This window comes from Aspergillus glaucus (assembly GCF_001890805.1).
Source record: "Aspergillus glaucus CBS 516.65 unplaced genomic scaffold ASPGLscaffold_3, whole genome shotgun sequence".
Classification (NCBI taxonomy): Eukaryota; Fungi; Ascomycota; class Eurotiomycetes; order Eurotiales; family Aspergillaceae; genus Aspergillus; species Aspergillus glaucus.
In genome coordinates this window covers 1,346,339-1,365,370 of record NW_019170455.1, presented here as the reverse complement: position 1 = coordinate 1,365,370, position 19,032 = coordinate 1,346,339, and the positions used below count along the sequence as shown (strand labels likewise).

Below are 19,032 nucleotides of genomic sequence, written 5' to 3'. Positions count from 1 at the left end.
GTTGCAGTCTGCTTCCTCCCGATCTCCATACGCCTGACCCTTTGCATCGGGCCCGCTCTTCTATTGACAGCATTCATCGACAAGATTTTCTTCTACAGAGTAGAATATCAGACATTCTCCACCTCGTCCCCTTCAAACTCCGACCGCACGTCCGTTTTCCTTTCCTGTGACTTCGACTTTTCCTTTGGAACTATACGTGACTCTTTTCATTTTCCCTAACCTGGCTTAATCAGTCGGATATTGTGCCCTTGTTCCTCCGTCTACGATCCTAGCCACTATCGCTTTGGCCGGCCGGACCGGTCCTACCCTCCGATTTCTTATTCTATTACTGCGGCCACACCAACTGGAGCACTTCATTGTACGATATCCAATCATACGTATGGAATCGCGCTGAAGCTCCCGGTCGAATTCAAACTGTGACGATCAGCTTCCCTTCCTACCCCGGCACTGGCTCATTTGCGTGCAAGATACCACCAGACTTCGTGCCGTGCAGAGGGTGAAGGAGGGGAGGGCTTGAACGGATAAACCCGCTCATTAACGTCCAGACATGCCGGGCGTCGTTATGGACAATGTTAATGTTGGCGGGGCCGGACAAGAGCCAGGTATTCACGAGTCCAAGAATGGCTTGTCGAATCCCGGCGGGCCAGGGAGCTCTACCGAATTACGAAATGGCACGACTCATGTGAACGGGGTATCGGGGACCGCCAGTGGTCAGCTATGGAAGACAGAGGCGTTAGCAGCGTCGGGAGAGCCACCCGCACTTGTGCATATAACCCAAGGGTTTTTTCCATTCTCGATGTTGGTTAATAGATCGGTTCAGCAATGCTGGAACGACCTGTCGGAATTGATCGCAGAGCTAGCAGAAATGCAGGTTCCCTACCAAGATCAGTCGTCATTATCTGTCACCCCCCATGGGAAATCCTCAGGAAACCAGACTTCTGCGAATGTACAGAAAAAGCTCCGGTTACTGGATTTTGCACATGCGAAACGAGCTGAATTCATCAAACTTCTCGTTCTCTCACAATGGAGCCGACAAGCCGCCGATGTTAGCCAACTCATCGACCTGCAGGGTTTCATTCGTACTCGTCACCAAGCCTATGCGGCAGCTCTTCAATGGGTCGGTGACATGAAGAGAGACCTGGTCATGGCTCAAGTAGCTAACCCTGACTTGAAAACCGCGCTAGAAGTTCTATCTAAGGGTAGGGTGATGGCCATGTCAGATGTAAGTTCTTGGTATCGAATGATATGATTTCTCCTATCTAACAATCGTGCCTTAGCTCGGGTATAAACCGCCAAAGCCATTGACAGCAAAGCGCACTCTCAAGAAGCTGCAGAAACTGAACAAGATAATCAGTATACGACTAACATTGCATGACCAAGTGCCCCGAGCTTTTCAGACATATCGTGTTCATGACGGCAGGGTAACGTTTTCCGTCCCTGGGGAGTTCGAACTTGATCTTTCTGTGGGAGAAGAAAATAAGTCTTCTCAGTTTTTCTTCGTTGATATCCGCTTTCTTTTTTCCCCTTCGTCCGCCATTCCCAAAGGTCGGGTTCTGAATGAGCTTGACATCAGAATCAATGATGTACTCCGTGACAGCGGCCTCACCGGGTGCTTCGACCTGTTGCACAGTTTGGTTCTTACCTTTAAAGCCAATGTGCTTTTCAAGCAAGCTATCGAATTAGCAAGAGGTCTTTGGTCCGATGTTTTGCGGGTTGAGCTCTTGCACCGAACACTCATTGTGCAGTATTGGGCGTTAAAACCTGGAGCTAAGAGCTGGCTTGAAGTTGGCATCAAGAGTGGTCGTCGACGAGGGAGCCATGGAAATCCTAGAGTACCATGTTTGGGTCTTCGCTGGGTGCGAGATGGTCAAGAGGTCGACAACGCAGACATCGAGTTTAACACGCAAAATTTATCGATGGAGTGTGTCCTGCGGAGTGTTATAGCACTACATGTCTCTCACATTCTCTCCTCGGTGTATACCAGTATAAGCGAGAATTCATTGTTCTCCACGGGTACACTATCTTTGTGCGCCCAATTATCTCGGATGGAGCCTGGAGACTGCCAGCTCGACATCCAGCTCACCTCGTCCAGACGCCTTCGTGTCACAGTTGAACCAATGTCAGGTGCCAGTGTTCTTTCGACGACGCCTAGCATATTGGATCGTTTCGATAGTGACCGCGGACCCGATAAGTCGCTCACTGATGAAATTGCGTCTCGTGTGGCACGGATTCGTTGTTTTTCTGCGATAGAAGAGATTGAGTCAGATCTGAGGATTCTTGGCTTTGAAACCGTCAACCCTAGGTCTCTTAAAGTTGACATCCGGAGAATCTTCCTGTCTAACATTATACGGTTTACGTTCTTCCGGCATCATCTATGGGAACCTAATTGGCTTATAGCCGCGACGAGCAGCATGGACAGCGATAACTGGTGGGTCATACAGCTTCGACCGACGTTGTCAGCAAATAAACACCCAACTCTTGGTGCTCAGAATACATCTATGCTCCGATCAGCTCAAGTCATCAGCAGTAGGTTCTTTACTGCGCAGCAACACACAAGCTATGCGGCGTGTGCGGATCTTGGGCATTGTCTTACTGGGATACTGGCGATCTATGCCAATGCTCGCTTTCTGGTGGAATTGCAGTGCATCCATTTTCACCCACCGCTGCATAAATTACAAATTGAAACGGGCCTTAGAACACCAGATATTTTCATTCGCTACGAAGCCTCGAATCTTCCTCCCGCTTTGCAGATAGCACAACCTGCTGGATTGAAGAAATCTTACATTAAAAACACTATTCGCGTTGCCTTTCACGGCATCGATCCTCACAAGAATATCGCCATTCTCGTGGCGTATGGGAGCTTATCAATGCCTGTCAAGTCTCTGGGTACGCTGGTCTCGAAATGGGATCCTTCTATCGTTTTTCGGCAGAAAGGCGACGGCTTTGCGATTCGTCTTCTTGCGCCGGCAGGCCAAGTTGTCATCGTAGATCTCATCGAGAAATTACAACGGCTCGAACGGATACTGTCCATTATCGAGTCTCTCCAACGAAAGAAAATGGACGTTTTGTCACTGTCACTATCTCACATTGCTTTCTCTTATGGTCCTGGCAAGGCCCTGCGTGCCAACATCAATGTCAGCACGTCTGGACCCTCGCCCTCTGCGGATACTGACCTTGCCGGCATCCCATCGAAGACCGATTCAGTTTCCCTCCAGCGCCTGGGAATTTCCTTTGATTATCCAACCCCTCACCGGCGCATTCAAGAATCCTTGACAACTAGTTTAAACAATGCATCTAGCGAAGCCGGCCTAGACTCCTTCTTTGAACTTCTCACTCTCACCCTTCCATTGTTGCGGGCTCTCGACCAGATAACCGTCAATCAATCCCACAACGAGCCGCTGAAGGCGCAAATAACAGTGCGCAATGCGAAAACATATCAGATTCACTATCCTATCGCAAAGTTTCGCTTTCAGCTAGTTACTGGCCAGCATTTGAACCGGATGACTTGGATATTGAAAGATGTGAGCGGCACACAGGACAGATCACATCAAGGCCAAATCACAGGCAGACTACGAGAAAAGCTGTACAATGCAAAGGGTGATGGCTGGAGAGGGCTCGGAACCGGGATGGTTGCAGATGTTGACAAAGTTTCGAATCTCATCTTGGAACTTGACGGCTGTTTTAGCGATTCTCGAAGCACTATAGCTACGCCGGGCCATAGCGCGGTAGGACACGGTACCAGGAACGTCAGCCAACAGCAGGCAGTCGGACAAGGCGGCCCTAGACAAACTTCAAAGGCAGGAGTGCCCCCTAGTGGAGGTGCGCCTGCTGTTGGGGCTCCTGGCAGGAAACCTGAACAGAAAACTTCGGACGATGTTATCATGATTGACTAGCGATTTTGGAAAAATTTCTTGCCGTTTGTCTGGTAGGAGAGAAATGGCGTTTCCTTTTGCCCTTTTTTTGTTTTTCTAATGCATATGAAGATATCATTTCCGGCGGCGTTCTATGTTGCCGTAGGCGGCATGTTATGCATTTTCTTTTTCTTTGTTTCTTTTTCTTTTTCTTTTTTTTTTTTTTTTTTTTTAACATGTAAAATGGAATTCTTACTTTATATCCCATAATATTTACATGAATCCGAGTTCTTTCAAATTGGTATCTTCATAGGTAATTATCGTTTCAGGTAGAGTTCTATCGTGAGAATAATAAGTCGTCATCTCCATAAACGAAAAGCGTAACAATGGCCTAAAAGCGATCCTGTTTCACCCTCCCTCGGTTCTTCAGGATGTCATATTCAACCCATCTAACTACCGAAGACAGCTCGCCTTCAGGAACCAATCTTCCAGGATTCATAATATGGCAACCTTCATAGGTTACAGAGAATGGTGCAGCCTCCGCATCTGCCAGTATGGCTGCAGTTGGCAATGGGTACAATTGCAAAGAAGATGCATAATCCCATAAAACAGGTCGCAACGAAAGCGGGAATGGTGACAATGTTCCTTGATCTAGTATAGTTTTGACCAGTTTCCGAGCCATGAGCACAGCAGGTGATGGCGAACCTGAATTCGTACCTCCTTGTTGTGCAGATTCAGGCCCCTCTTCTAATGTTAGGGGGTCGGCATTGGTTGCTGGGTCCTCGCTCATCGTGATATCAGGCTCGTCAGTGTCCGGTTTAGTGCTCACTGCGCCGCGTCGCAGCCTTCCTGAGATATCATCCCGAAAGACGGCAATATCGTGCACCGGCCCAAACAAGGTAAATCGACATGGGTTGGAAGTCCAGATAGCTTCGCCAGGTGGCTCAGCCGAGTCAGAGCGCTCTGCTTCGGCATTGGCCATGGCGAATGCACGTCTTACTCTCGAGGTGAATAATTCCGGAATTGCTTGCCGAGGAACTGTAGACACTGCACCGGCTGAGAAAGCAGACGCCCACGGGTCATTATCGCCTGGAACAAATATGAACGTAGAATGTTGTAGCAGCATCGGAAACTCGGACAGGACTAGGGCAAGCGAGTCGAAATATTCTTTGTACTCAATGCTGCCCGCTTGACCTCCCCCATTAATTATGGCCTTTTGGACGAAGTTTCCGATGAGAACAAAAACGAGCGGGCGTTCCGTTAGGGGGAGGTCATTGTACAGGTTGAAAATCCTCCTTAACGCATCCAAAGTCTTCATGTCGTCCAGATTTACCTCGCCCAGAATTGCCATCTTAGGCCGAGTTGGGGTTTCAGAACCCTCTTGATCATCATGTATGCATCTAGCTTGAATTTTCCGCATACGCGAACCACGTGCACGTTCGCTCCCAACGCCCAGAAAGTCGATCCACCCAAAGCCGCCGCTGGAGCTAACCTCTCCACTGCTTTGCTGGGTACTTGTCCCTAGAGAGATCTCCCTTCGTTCGCAAGGAGGGCCGCAAATAGAAACACCAACAAATTTCCCTCCTATGGCACCTCCAATTCCACTATTCCCCCCAAGAATCGAGCCCCGAATATTCTCTTCCTCTTCGTAAATGCCGTCGACTAGTACAATCATCCCAGGCGCAAACCAAGCACCATCTTCAGGGATCATACGTGCATGGCCCAAGTCCAACGCGACACTTCCCGTCAAGTCGGTGAGGGAGAGATCCCCAGCAGGGGAGACAGAAAGCATCCCCAAAAGCAAATGTGATGTACCACTCCTGCCCAGCAAATTCGCAATCTGGGTCAGTTTGTAGCACTGCTGGGGGGCAAACGTTGATGATGATCTTTGCAGAGAGGAACCAGAAGAGCCCAAGGAAGTCTGGAATGACTCGTTACGGAGTAGGCGCTGATATATAATATTATAGCGGTCCCGGAAAAGAGTGGTTTTGTGGGCAGATGGTGGGAACAAAGTTGGTTTAGCCCTTATGGCTTCGAAATACTTCTTGTCGACATTGTAAGTCAGACGCGGAAGGTCAAAAGCTCCAATAACTTTGATCCAACTTCTTGGGTGAAGCGAAACTTCAGTTTCGTCGTCCTCTTGATCCTCAATAGCCTTCGCTGAGACTAATGATGGCTGTAAGCCATCACGGCCCAATTCGGAGTCTCCATTCCTGTTGAGAATCGGTATAGTTCTCTCGTCGGCGGCCTTCCCGGTAATAACTCTTCCACCGCTCATACTACCCTCCAAGGTCTGCAAGATGGCCTTCAGCGAGGCCCCCTTGCCTTCTTCAACGATAACACCGCCTCCAGCCTTCTTCCAGCTTTTGGCTACCTCGTCCAAAACTCGCTCTGCGAGTCCTTCTTCGCGCCATCCTGAACCGCAGTTTTTCCCAACAAAGCTTGCTAGCGTTTGAAGTGCAGATGACGATATAGTCAAGTTATGCTTCCGAGTAAAAGTGCGAAAGGCCACAGGCCGAAGGGTGGAGGGAGGGAGCAAGATAGGCAGGATAGGCGCCTTCGTGGGACCATTTGTAGATTTTGTTATTCGAAAGGGGTGAACCGGTGTGCCAAACCCAGGCGACGATGATGGCACAGGATCCGATTCTGTCGGGATACGAGAACTCATGCGCGGTGTCCTGTCCATCTTGGCTTGCCCGCCTGTATTCCAGCGATTGTTTGGGAAAGACGCTGGGGGAGAATAGCCCAGCAGAATATTGCCTTGGCACCAATTGAGGAAAGCGACTTTTAAGGGAATGATATTGAAAATAACTCTGTAGTTGGGATCATTCGCAACTTCATATTCATGTCAACTACGGAGTAAAGAAGTAAAACATGTGACGAGAGTCAAGACGCGACACCACGTGCGGGCACGCGACCCGCGACGGAGCGGATAATTAATACTACAACCGTCGACTAGTTTCTTCATCAAGACTCGCGCAATTCTCATACATTCCTGCCTTTCTTAAATATCTTGGTTTGTCGCATCGCCGAGACGAAACGCTGTGACTATAAAAGGAAGAAAACGTCCACCATGACTGATACTGAGCGGCCGGGGTTGTATATGGCTCCTATGACGAACAACGCCGAAGAACAACGAACGCGGTTGGGAGAATTGGTTACTCGAGCTGCTGCGAAAGACGCCATCAAAGACCACAATGCAGCTGCTGAGCTTTACTCCGAGGCCACAGAGCTCCAAGCAGATTTGAATGGGGAAATGTCGCTTGATAATGCAGACCTATTGTTCGCTTACGGCAAAGCGCTATATAATGTTGCTGTCAGCAAAAGCGATGTACTCGGAGCTAAAGTGGCGGGTGAGCCACATGCGCAGTCAAATGCTGTAACTACCGAAAGCTCTACGTCTGTTGGATCGACGTCAGCAAGCGACAACCTTATTCAAAGCGCCGTGGCGAATGGCGCGGCTAAAAAGGAGGCCGGTGCTAATGAAAAAGAGCAATCTGAGAAACAAAATACGCCATTCTTCCAGTTTACTGGCGACGAGAACTTTGACGAGTCGGAAGAGGAAGAGGAAGATGAAGGCGCACAGGCCGATGCTGGCGATGAGGACGAGGATGATTTTGCCAATGCTTTTGAGGTGCTCGATCTCGCCCGTGTACTCTACCAGAAGAAATTGAGTGCGGCGGAAGAAAGTGACGAGAAAGGAAAATCAACGGAAGTGCCGTCCGAAAATAAACAACTCAAAGAACGCCTTGCGGATACGTACGACTTACAAGCTGAAATCTCGCTTGAAGGAGAAAGATTTCTGGATGCTGTCACGGATCTCAGAACGGCGCTTGATTTGAGGCTGGCCTTATTCCCCATGGAAGATCCCGCCGTCGCCGAATGCCATTACAAACTTTCTCTCGCCTTGGAATTCGGCGCCGTCAGTAAGACGGAAGAATTTGATGAACAAGATAGCCATAGCCAAAGCAAAGTGGATGAAGAGATGAGGAAGGAGGCGGTGGTCCAAATGGAGAAGGCTATTGAAAGCTGTCAAGCTCAGATGATTCAAGAACAAAAGAGATTGGATGGTGATGATGCCCCAGATGAGGACAAAGCAACAGCGCTGAAGAGGAGGATTGATAATGTGAAGGAGATAGTCGCAGACATGGAGCAAAGGGTGAGTTCAATATACTCTCTATCTCATGACTGATCAATGGCTTATACGTGTCTTCTTGCCTACAGCTTATTGATCTCCGGCGTCCACCGGTGTTGATTGAAGAACAAGAGCGGAGTGACGAGGCTGTCCTCAAAGGCATCCTCGGTCAAATTGTAGGCCAATCTACTGCTGAACAGACAGCGCGGTTGGATGCAGCGACGAAGAGCGCAACGGACTTGTCCGCGTTTGTTAAACGAAAGCCCGCTAGTGGCCAGTCTTCTCAGAAACCGGATTCCAGCAATAAGCGGCCTGTTGAACAATCTTCTCAAGGTAATGACGTGAAACGGGCGCGAGTGAGCGATGGCAACGTTGATAAATCTTAGGCGGGCCGAGAGGATGTTAGAGGAATGGTTTTTAGAGAATTGATCGGGATGATCGGGATGATACCCATAAAAAGGCTTTACCAAGGCTCGCAGTGTCCGTTTAATCTTTATGTTCATTTTCTTGTGGCCTGGGTTCAAAGATCTTGAAACGAAAGAATGGTCCCATTTTCATGCCTTTGTTATTATACATTAATGTTTATCGCCTCGATTATATGTAATTCAGGCATGGCGATTATGATATGGCCACTAGTATCAGGCGACGACCCGGCGTCATTATGTACCAGGTAGAACTAAAAGTCACATAATGCAGAACAATACCGCCAGGTCGTCAACCAAGACCGAACACTGTGGAACGATGGTTAGGCTTGCGACTCCTTCGACGCATAGCCAAATCAGGATTCCAGATCCCGGCAAATAAGTCCTCGCACTCATCCTCATCTTGGCTGTCAAAACTTGTATCTTCATCAAGTTTTGTACCCGAATTCCCGGAATTAACGGTGCCAAATGGTGCAGCGGAACCGATGTTTCTTGGAGGGGATTCCCAGCAAGATGATGCCGTGATCTTCTTGGTTTCCAAAATGAATTTGCCGACTTTGTATCGCTGCGATTCCTCATCAGCAGCAACATACTTCCAACCAAGCACACTCCCGCAGGAAGCACAGCTCATATCACTGACGGTATGCCCCCCTGTAACCAACTGGCGCCACACAGGCTTCTGCAGGATGGTATTCGGTAGCGAGATGGTTGGTGAGGATGATGCGCTCACGGAAACTGCACTGGCAACGGGCTCCGGGGAGACAAGGTAGGCACGGCCATGCTGACCATTGAAACCTTTGCTGACGATCTGAGAAGCCAAGCAAATATCTGCTGCACAGCGGGAGCAACGAAGATATGACACATGACCATCTAGATACTTTTCACTTTTCGAAAGATCGTGATCGTTGGGCTGAGAAGAATCACACCCCGCACTCTGTCGTGAGCGGAACACTGTGGGCGGAAGCAGGAATTTCGGAATCAGGGGAAGATTGAAATGATGTGCGTTCGGCATAATTGCTGGTTGGGTGGTCTGCCCTGGTGAAGCCTCTCTGTATGAATAGGGCGAAGTTGAATGTACAGAGTAGTATCTGGGGTTACAGGGCATGCATCATGCTGAGATCATACTATGACAAGGTACGAAGGTGGATCTACCGGGCCGCCGCAATGGAGCCACGCTAACTAGGTAAGGTAATACGTTTCTCGGTTGCTCCCCGCTGTACTCCGTACTATGTACTAATCTGTATTTGTACATATCCATGTATCTACTATTACTACATGATAGAGAAGAGAAACAAATACAATATTAATGCAGATAGAAATATCAACATACTGTATCTCCTGGAGAACATTTCCTCCCACAAGATAACACAAAAAAACCATAGAACAAAGAGATAAAAGAAATATATGGCTAGACTTCAGCGCACAAGAAGATCCACTTGGAACTAATCGTAGATGCGCTACAGTCTTCAGAAAGCCAAGGTCCCAATGTCGTCAAGTTAAACCCACACCACCCCAGGTTTCTCACAACTTCAAGTTCAGCTGTATCTTGCGAACGCTGGATGCAAGCAACGATCTGAGAACAGCCAAAAGCAGACATACCAGCAAGCTCGAAGAGTGCGATTAGTCTGCCATTTTATGGGTTAGCAAATGCCATAATGCCACTCCAAGGTTCAATGCCGAAACGGCCTTCAGGGCAATGAACCAGCCGGACAAATGATCACTTACCCGCTTTTGAGACCATGTCCCAATGCATTATCTTCGAAGAAGACGAACAATGTTCGCTCGCCGCTCGTCTCTGTCACAAAGCCTCGATAAATAGCATCGCTTGTGTAATCCCACATTTCCACCCACGATTGGACGCGCTTATATTCTTGTCTATTATGGCCCTGCTGATTAGCTTGGCACGCACCCACCTCAAGCAACTCCTGTCGCGCGAGTCTCCTCTCACCATGGAGCATCGCGGACAGTGTGTCGCAGAAGAGCCTCTCACACTCTCCCGAGATGGTGTGCGCTGCCTCCCTTCTGTATTCTGGCAGACTAATTCCTGGCCATATGCTCTCCATTCCCGAGCGGACGGTTGTATCGAAGGGAGGACTTAAAGAAGGGGGCTTCGATCCTGAAGGGACCTCAGGGATACCACTGTGACCCTACAGGCAAAATCAAGGTGGGCGTCAGCATGCAGTTGAAATTTAGATGAGGTAGCAATAGCAAAGAGAGAAAGAGATAGGGGGAGGGAGAAGAAGAAAGCCATACCGGTCCCCGTCGTAGTGCAGTAGTGGAAGCCCTTGACTGCTGAGGTCGGCTCAGTCACACTGTAACAGCTTGCAAGAACACTAGTCTGGGAGGCCTTGTTGATGAACTGCTGAAATTGGTTGCGATTACTACTGTTATTTTTGAGATATTTCGCCATGATGGAGGTTTCTTTTCCAGGGAGACGATGTATTAGTTTAAGAACAAGTTTGATTTGAGGTTTGATGATAAGCGACAGGTCTCGGAGTGAGCAACGGTAGACAGAGAGGCTATATTCGGAATGGCGAGATTATAAACTGCGTCTGGGTTGGGTGGTGATTTCTTGGAGGTTACGTTAGGTCGTGGTACGGAAAAGAAGCCTGACTGTCACCTGAGCTATATGCCTCAGGCATGACATGGCTCGGAATTGATAGTTAGCATCTCCGTCCCAATATTTTCTTCTCTCTACGGAATACAGAAAATATCTTTTTTTTTTTTTTTTTTTTTTCCCTCTTCTTTTATTATCTCTTCCCAGTGATTACTTGGACAAAATGAAAGTAGTTACTGCCAATTTTATAACATGTGCTGTCAAAGACTGCAAATCCTTTCCACTTCATTTTCGTGATGCCAAACTTGAACTCCAGGAGCTGGATTTTCAGGCTGAATTCATACAGAATATTATTCCTCGGCTTGATTGGGACAAGCTTCAGATAACTGCTAATGAAGTAAGCTATTACACCTGTCTTGAATTCTCATACTGTACTAACAATGCTTGCATAGCTTGGTTTCTCTAATATCTCAAACACCAAACCTAATGATGATGCTTTAAACAATGAGCAGATTCTGAGAGACCTGCACAAACTACTCTTGGAGATTCAGGTCATGGAAGGAAAGTTAATATGTGGGGATTGTGGCCATGAGTATATGATTAAAGAGGGAATTGCAAACTTCCTTCTACCTAGCCATTTAGGTTTGTGAATCTTGTACTGCACTTTTTCCAAGCATCCACTGATCTTATTATCTTGCAGTTTAAGAATTTCTGGATAGACAACTGTGGGCATCCATGCACTTAATTAGACAGGGAAGCCTTACCTTTTCCACTCTCTTCATCTCTTCAACGGACCCTTTGATACTATCTAATTCACAAGGAAAGCCCTTGGAAATAACCGGGACTAACTACTGACTGGTTGGGATGCTTGAAAGCCTAGTGAGTGATATTTTGGTTATAGGTAGTGATTTTTAGAAAAAAGAACAAAACCATGCGATTGCAGTATATACAGTACTAATAAAAATGCATCCATTCCCTATGCCCTTTCATGCAAAGAGTATACAGAAAAAGGAATGATGGGAAAAGGAAAAGAAGAAAGTGGAAAGGGAACATATGCAAATTCGATAAAACACCTCCAAACTCCTAGGCTGTAGCATAAACTTTAGGAATCGACAGAAAAGTAATGAAGCCCACAACTTAGTGGTCTCAAAGTTCCCGGTAATCACTTGGCCTGATTCTCCGATGCCTTGCTTGGTGCCGTTGTGGATTGACAGGTTGACGGAAATATGCCGTATCTTCTTCCCTGGCATAAGGCGTACTGAAGCTTGTTCGTTGTTGGTTAAGAAAGTGGCCCATTCCTGGTCCCTGCTGAAATCCTCGATTTTGTTGCATTGGACCTGCCATTTGATTCATAGGAAACATGGGCATAGTCGGCTCTCCAGTACCATTGTACATATTGGGTGCCCCGAAACCATTGTTAACCTGGTCGGAATAGATACCACTCTGAAGTGAATTAAAGTTCATGGCATTCATGGGGTTCCAGGTCATATCCATGTTATTGGAGAAACCGCCCATAGGGTTCATGAATGCCATTCCATCATTGGCAAATCCTGAATCTTGAAAAGACATTGCTGGCATGCCTGTACCTTGCACGAACCCGAAATTGCCGAAAGGCATCTGTTGATTGAAAGGGAGCGAAGGAAAGCTAGCTTGAGACTCGTTGTTTTGTACGTTTTGCGGCTCCGTGGAACTTCTGTTGTCATCGGGTTTTTGCTTCTTCGTCGATGAATTTTGATTCGAATCTCCGGATTCCGCTCGGCTAGCCTGGTCCTCCGCTGGTCTTTTCTTGGACTGCCCTTGCGTGATTTCACCGGCGGGAACAGGAGATGATGACCCTGCGATCGAGTCTTTGCCTTGGTCCGAGGGCTCCTTATTGATAGGTTTCCCATCCTGGGCTATTTGCTGCTTCTCTTTTTCTTTTTTCAAATCCGCGCGTTCGGCCTCATATGCTTTGATCTCGGAAACAGCTTCATGGTCCAAGGAAAGGTTATCGAGCAGAACACCTTCTGTTGCACAACTGGGGCAGACAAAGTCGCTTTCAATCAGAGCATTTGTGATGCAATCATTGCAGTATGTTTTCTGGCAGCATGGTGTCTTCGTTGGTTCCAGAAACATACGTTTATCGATCGGGCACTCCAGACCACGAGCTTGTAGTTCTTTACTGTACTCTGCTGCTGCTGCTTCAGCTGCAGCCGCTGCTGACGCTTTAGCTTTCTCCTGATACAATTCCCAAGCTGCTTTGTCAGGCTTTGCAATGACAAAATCGCCATCGGCATTGACCATAACGCCCGTATTCTTCAGATCTTCATTCGAGCCGTCCACCGTGAGAGATTCCGGTTTCTCAACTTTAGTCTGAAGAGAACGAGGTATTCCGGTTGAACGTTTTACTCTATACTTGCCATCAAACTTCGGGTCATTATTCGTGGGGCATGCTTGTATCCAATGACCTAAAATCACCGGTCAATATATTGCTACAGCCATTGTTGAACATTCTCAAACAAACCTTTCTCACGGCAACGGTAGCAAAGGTACCCTGGAGGCGGAGGATGATCAGGGACATTCACTGGTTTTCCTCTTCCACGACCGAAAGGGACGGGCGTAGCACTAGTCATTAATTTCTTAGTATGTAAACATGCATGTGACAGGGTATGCGCTCACTTGGCCATCTCTTGCTGCTGTTCCTTCCATTGGTTGGCTTGCAAGTTGAAAAGCGCATTGATCTTCTCATCTTCCGTCTGCGCATTATTGAGCTCCAAGACGCTGGTATTGACTGTGTGGCTAGCACCTGGGGTTGCTCGGCTTGATACAGATTGATCATTCCGCGGCGCACTGCGTGCATTAACAGGCATCTTTCCAGATACATAGCGAGCAGCTCCACCCTTTCCGGGTCGCGCGGCAGGGAGCCTTCGAGCTGTCACGGAGGTCGAGCGAGGAATGATTGTTGTGTCATCATCGTACTCTGCATTTCATTATTAGTTAGGCCTAAAAAGAGGGAAGGGGTGATGGAAAGAAAAGAGCCGGGGAACGAATCAATACGCAGATAGCAAAGATCATCAGTCTGTCATATAAACAGAACTTACCCTCTCCAGTGTCTTCGTTATAAATTGACAATTCGAAGTCAGACCCATCGCCCAGCCTACTCTGATTGATAATTTCTCGTTTCAATTCGAAGACAGAGATACCGGTGCCATCAAATGTTACCCGCGAGGGCTCTTTTTGAGATTTGAACTTGAAGTGAACAGAGGATGACATTGTATTCAATTGCACGTCCAATGAAACCGTTTGCGAGTGTAATTAGATCAGGAGAAAAAAAAAATGAGAGAGAGAAAAGAAAAGAAAAGAAAAGAAAAAAACCACTTTGAAAGCAGGATACAAACGACCATGAAGAGGAACACAAAAAGCAGTGGGAAGGGCTGGCAAATCGCCGATAATAGACTATGACCTGGGAAAAATATGACCAAGCCGACGCAGCCTTGTACAGCAGTTCCCTTATCAAATCCTCAACAGCTCAACAGGCCGGAAGCCCGATGACCTAGGTATCGACGAGACTTCGCGAACTGACAAATTTAGAAAAGAAGAAAAAAGTGAGAGTAAGAGAAGAAAATCTCTTGGTGGACGGTAAGTGTTCAAATCACTGTATACAAAACAAGATGAAGCTTGGTGGATACAAGAATGCAAATAGATATGGAGATGGTTTTGAAGGAAATGGGGGGTGTAAAGGGGAGAGGAAAGCAATAGAAATGCGAAGAATAAGATGAAACAAAAAAGAAGCTCTAGCCTCTTCACTCGCAACCAAAGCTGGCAACCTGTTACTCTCAACTCTCAGAGAAGCTCCAAGAGATGTTAGACTTTGTGCAATCTCCGATTTGATAAGCAATAGGCGATTGGTTAAGCAGGAGCCTAGGTGTAGAAAAGGAAGGCACTCCGGTAATGATTATATGCGAAGCGCGTGTCTTTTTCCAGTGAAATCGACTGTCGTATGGTCGGTAGGGGGTAATAGATCTGGGTAAGCAGGCTGAAAGGGACGGATACTCGCGAAAATATCGTTCTCAAACAGAGCAAGGCCGAGAGAAATGAAGACGCTATGTCTGTCTGCAATGTCGTCGTGGTACCCCCAATGTGAGATAGGACTGAAGTGCAGAATAGACGCGGATTTGATAAACTCTGTTCGTGGCAAGTCGGTTGAAGTCACATGACAAGAGCTTATCTGTGTAGTCACCGCTTATTCGACCGCCTTTCGAGTGTGCTAAAGGAATGCTTTCATAATTTCATGATAATCTATCATAGTTAAAACTCTAAATGTCTCTATTCACGGAAATACTACTATACAACTCATGGCTAGAAAGTCAGGAATCGGTTTCGAAGTCTCGAATGAGAAGTCCTTTGCTCTTCAAATGATCCTTGACGGCGCTGACTGTATATTCTTCACGGTGAAACTGAATGATGTTAATGTTGGTGAGAAAAGCACGTAGGTAGATTGTGGAGCTTACCATGCCTGCACCTAGGGCTGCATCAGTTGTTGTGTTCTTAAAAACCTCTGCAAAGTGGTCAGGAACGCCAGCACCACTTGATGCGATGACAGGTATCTTAATTGCAGCCTTCACATCATTAATTAGCTCTAGGTCGAATCCACTGTTGCTTCCGTCTTTATCGATGCAGTTGAGAAGGATTTCCCCAGCACCCATTGCCTCCACAGCTTTCACTAACTGCCGGACATCGAGATCGCGGCTCTCCCTTCCACCTTTGATGGTACATTGATACCAACAATAATCCTGTCCAGCAGCGTTCGGGTACTTCGTTTTTATAGTGTGGTGGCTCGTGTCTTCGGGTCTGCTAACGTATACACGTTTCGGGTCAACGCTCACAACCACTGCTTGGTTTCCATAGGCCTTTGATATTGTTTCTATGGCTGTCTGACCAGACAACCGTTCACCAGCCTCATAGAATTCCTCTGCTGCAGTGACTGCATCAGAGCCAATGCTGACTTTGTCAGCGCCGGATTTGAAATACATGGTCGCGACATGGAGAGCTGAAAAATGGGTACCATCTGTGTCAACAGTATCCTTGACGCCACCTCCAATTGTCAACGGCACAAACACGGTCTCCGATGCTCTTCGCAGGATTTCCAACATCGGGGTGTCCACGAGCGGGCAGTTCCTGAAAGACGTGATGTTCAGGAAAGTGACTTCATCGGCCCCTTGCTCGTAATATTTCTTGGCCATATCAACAGGCTTTCCCAAATTCCTTACTTGGCCTCCAGCGTCAACGCCACTTTTCTCTCGGACATCATATTGGTCACCTTTCGTGACGACAAGATCACCAGCATCATTCGTACGAACGTCAAGGCATGCGATGATTCTGCGTGTCAAGCCATCCTCTTTTCTCCCGGTTGTCGAAGTTTGTTTGAGCGATTGGCCTTGGTCCCCATTCAAGAACGCACGGAGCGTACGGAGCCCAGCCTGTCCGCTCTTTTCAGGGTGAAATTGAGTCGCAAATATATTCCCTCTTGCTACCGCTCCAATGAATTCCTCGTCCTTGTACGTGGCCGTAGCAACCGACCAGCCATCCTTCTCAAGAATTCCAGCTTCATATAGCGCTGCGTACGAATGCACGTAGTAATACTTGCTCTCTGGGTTCAGTCCGTAAAACGTTTGATTGTCTGAATTGCCGCTACTGGTGTTGACGGCAGAGTTCCACCCGATATGTGGTACACTTTTCGTGGTAGCATCGAACCTTTTCATTCGCATTGGGATCAAGCCCATTCCAGGAACATCGGGGTCCTCTTCAGATCCGTTAAAGAGGGCCTGTAATCCCACGCAGATGCCCATGAAAGGTTTCCCTGACTCTATATGCTGTCTGATATGCTCCAAGTAACCCCCCTCCGCTAACTGCGAAAGACAGTGGCCGAAATGGCCAACGCCAGGCAAAATGAGTTTCTATTACACCAAAGGTCAGTGCCAACTTTCGTGCACAAGTAGAAGAATTAGGCACTCACCTCAGCATTTTTCAAATCACTCGGCGACCTGACCCATTCGACTTCATATCCAACCTTGTTAATCGCGTTGACTAGGGAGCGGACATTCCCAGCAACATAGTCAAGAAGGTGAACAGTCGGCATGGCAGTGAAAAATTTAGACACTGAGTCCTATCACCCTAGGATAAAATAAGAAAAGAGCAAGGAGAGGTACAATTACAAAATGATTATAGACAGGGGAAAAATTATGTCCTCATGAGGGGTGCTGTACCCCACCGTGACCATGGCATAGGAGCTGAGTCATACTTATTTTTTTTTTTTTTTTTTTTTTTTTTTTTGTCCCTTCCCGGTACGAAATTTGTAGAATCAATGCTACTAAATAACAATAGCCCCTGTAATGAATTTTGACTCTCTGACTGTACTGAGTATTGGCAATGATGTATCTATATCTTCCAAGGCGTACATCAAATTTCAACAACAAAAGTTTCGTCTTCGATGCAATAACCGATTTATACACACCCTCGAGGTTTTCCTTGGGATTATGGCGCAACTTATTCGGGCCTGGTGTTCTCTAGGTTTTGGAGATAGATAAGTCCATTCCGAGGCTACGGGAGGACCGGATCAGCCTTAGAGCATGAATAAGAGGTCAGGGGTCTTACTGGAGAGAACTGCCTAAGTCGCACGCCAGCAGATTCAAGAATTGCAGCACTCTATCAGCCGTATTAGCTCAACCCCAACAGGCAAGATGCCAGAAACCCACCTCTTGGTCCATATTGTAGCCCTGTGAATATACAACTTCGAAGATCCCAACCTGAGCAATCTTGACAGTGCAGGTCAGGCAAGGGCAACTTTATTCAGTTTGGAAGGTCAGCCTATGACAAGCAAGCGAAAACTATCAGGAAATCTCACGTGTCGCAGTAAAGGATTGCCCCCTCTCGTATACGCTCTTTCCCAGCCTCCAGCAACGCATTTTCCTCCGCATGGATACAAAGACAGGTTGAAAGACCAACGCCTCCCCCTGCACCACAGTTACATCTCGGACCTACCGAAATGTAAGTAAAATATCCCATTGTCTTCGATTTCTGGGAAGATAGTAAGGATTCGTACATCCACCTTCATTGCAATTCTTCAGATGCCGAGGGGTCCCATTATACCCCGTACTGATGACGCGACGTTCTCGAACAAGGACGCATCCCACTCTCCTCTTCATACAATTGCTCCTCTGCGCAGCAAGAGATGCAAGCTGCATAAAATACTGGTCCCAATTTGGTCGTAAACGTTGCTCGTCAGCTAGGTCAAGTGTCTTTAGAGCAGCATGCAATTCGTCAAGGGATGACGATGAGTTAAACAATCGAGCTTGCGCTCGATCAGTCAAATAGGCACGACCGATATCCCTGTCATACAAGTGCCTGTCGTTCCAGATAACAAATTCCTCAAGAGCTGGAGTCTCGATTTGTCTTTCCCGGCATCTACAGTAAGATGTCAGTCACATGGCTAACCACAACACGAGACTGTTTCTGGTAGCTGACCTGTCCGTGAACCGCTTCCATCGGAGACTAACCGGTGCATCAACACTCACGAGAAGAAAGAAGGGTCGCTGAATGAGGCGATCCAACGTGGCGCCATCCCAGATGTCGGTTGTGACCCAGAATTCCCGCCATCTCTTGGTTACGAATTCTAGAAGCAAATCGACATTCTCAAATACTACCTCCGCTGACGGCGCATTACCCTGTCCGCTAGCCTCGGAGGATTGTAACTGAACACGATTTCCTGGCTCATCACTCATTTGGGGGTAATTTCTATTTTTCAGTCCAAGCAAATGAAAACCTTGGTGCTGAGTCAAGTATTCTGCAATGGCATGCTTGCCAGAGCATATGCCTTCAGTACTTTATCAGTCCATGTACTGTTCTGTTAAGAGAGATTCCTGCTGCCAGATACTGCTAACCTCCACATAAGCCAATAAGCATTTTCAGGAATTTGGCGAAATGACCGTAATAATTGAGATTCTGTCCACGTGTAGAGAAAATGGATGCGAAATTGAGCATGTGAAGAGGGAAGCGTCACAATGGCTGGGTTACTTCCCTGGCTACCTC

The 19,032-nt window shown here is 47.4% G+C and overlaps 8 protein-coding genes across 8 annotated transcripts; 3 read left to right on the top strand and 5 right to left on the bottom strand.

Moving 5' to 3' along the window:
- Positions 1-562: 562 nt before the first annotated feature.
- On the top strand, positions 563-3,893 carry ASPGLDRAFT_118260 (mediator of RNA polymerase II transcription subunit 14; the record flags this gene model as incomplete). Its single annotated transcript, XM_022539948.1, has 2 exons — positions 563-1,222; positions 1,278-3,893. The coding sequence occupies 2 exons, from the start codon at positions 563-565 to the stop codon at positions 3,891-3,893; spliced, it is 3,276 nt and encodes a 1,091-aa protein (XP_022404722.1).
- Positions 3,894-4,119: 226 nt separating this feature from the next.
- ASPGLDRAFT_43144 (DNA polymerase epsilon noncatalytic subunit) lies at positions 4,120-6,699 on the bottom strand. The gene has a single exon (XM_022545755.1). The coding sequence runs from the start codon at positions 6,535-6,537 to the stop codon at positions 4,243-4,245; it is 2,295 nt and encodes a 764-aa protein (XP_022404721.1). The 5' UTR covers positions 6,538-6,699; the 3' UTR covers positions 4,120-4,242.
- A 225-nt stretch (positions 6,700-6,924) lies between these two features.
- ASPGLDRAFT_32497 (SHNi-TPR domain-containing protein) lies at positions 6,925-8,372 on the top strand (the record flags this gene model as incomplete). Its single annotated transcript, XM_022544178.1, has 2 exons — positions 6,925-8,010; positions 8,076-8,372. 2 exons carry the CDS (start codon positions 6,925-6,927, stop codon positions 8,370-8,372), a joined length of 1,383 nt encoding a protein of 460 aa, XP_022404720.1.
- A 328-nt stretch (positions 8,373-8,700) lies between these two features.
- Positions 8,701-10,818, bottom strand: ASPGLDRAFT_22819 (uncharacterized protein; the record flags this gene model as incomplete). Its single annotated transcript, XM_022543222.1, has 3 exons — positions 8,701-9,496; positions 10,134-10,524; positions 10,662-10,818. The coding sequence occupies 3 exons, from the start codon at positions 10,816-10,818 to the stop codon at positions 8,701-8,703; spliced, it is 1,344 nt and encodes a 447-aa protein (XP_022404719.1).
- Positions 10,819-11,188: 370 nt separating this feature from the next.
- ASPGLDRAFT_119065 (uncharacterized protein) lies at positions 11,189-11,615 on the top strand (the record flags this gene model as incomplete). The annotated part of the gene is made up of 2 exons (XM_022540015.1): positions 11,189-11,362; positions 11,418-11,615. 2 exons carry the CDS (start codon positions 11,189-11,191, stop codon positions 11,613-11,615), a joined length of 372 nt encoding a protein of 123 aa, XP_022404718.1.
- Positions 11,616-12,111: 496 nt separating this feature from the next.
- Positions 12,112-14,217, bottom strand: ASPGLDRAFT_118638 (cleavage polyadenylation factor subunit MPE1; the record flags this gene model as incomplete). The annotated part of the gene is made up of 4 exons (XM_022539973.1): positions 12,112-13,412; positions 13,469-13,569; positions 13,624-13,924; positions 14,046-14,217. The coding sequence occupies 4 exons, from the start codon at positions 14,215-14,217 to the stop codon at positions 12,112-12,114; spliced, it is 1,875 nt and encodes a 624-aa protein (XP_022404717.1).
- Positions 14,218-15,209: 992 nt separating this feature from the next.
- Positions 15,210-17,165, bottom strand: ASPGLDRAFT_43138 (imidazoleglycerol-phosphate synthase). Its single transcript, XM_022545754.1, has 3 exons — positions 16,961-17,165; positions 15,456-16,901; positions 15,210-15,401 (listed from the first exon to the last, which is right to left on the bottom strand). The coding sequence occupies exons 1-3, from the start codon at positions 17,081-17,083 to the stop codon at positions 15,312-15,314; spliced, it is 1,659 nt and encodes a 552-aa protein (XP_022404716.1). The 5' UTR covers positions 17,084-17,165; the 3' UTR covers positions 15,210-15,311.
- Positions 17,166-17,281: 116 nt separating this feature from the next.
- ASPGLDRAFT_142910 (deoxycytidine monophosphate deaminase) lies at positions 17,282-18,906 on the bottom strand (the record flags this gene model as incomplete). The annotated part of the gene is made up of 7 exons (XM_022541778.1): positions 17,282-17,544; positions 17,599-17,649; positions 17,700-17,787; positions 17,849-17,981; positions 18,047-18,408; positions 18,469-18,817; positions 18,885-18,906. The coding sequence occupies 7 exons, from the start codon at positions 18,904-18,906 to the stop codon at positions 17,491-17,493; spliced, it is 1,059 nt and encodes a 352-aa protein (XP_022404715.1). The 3' UTR covers positions 17,282-17,490.
- Positions 18,907-19,032: the final 126 nt, after the last annotated feature.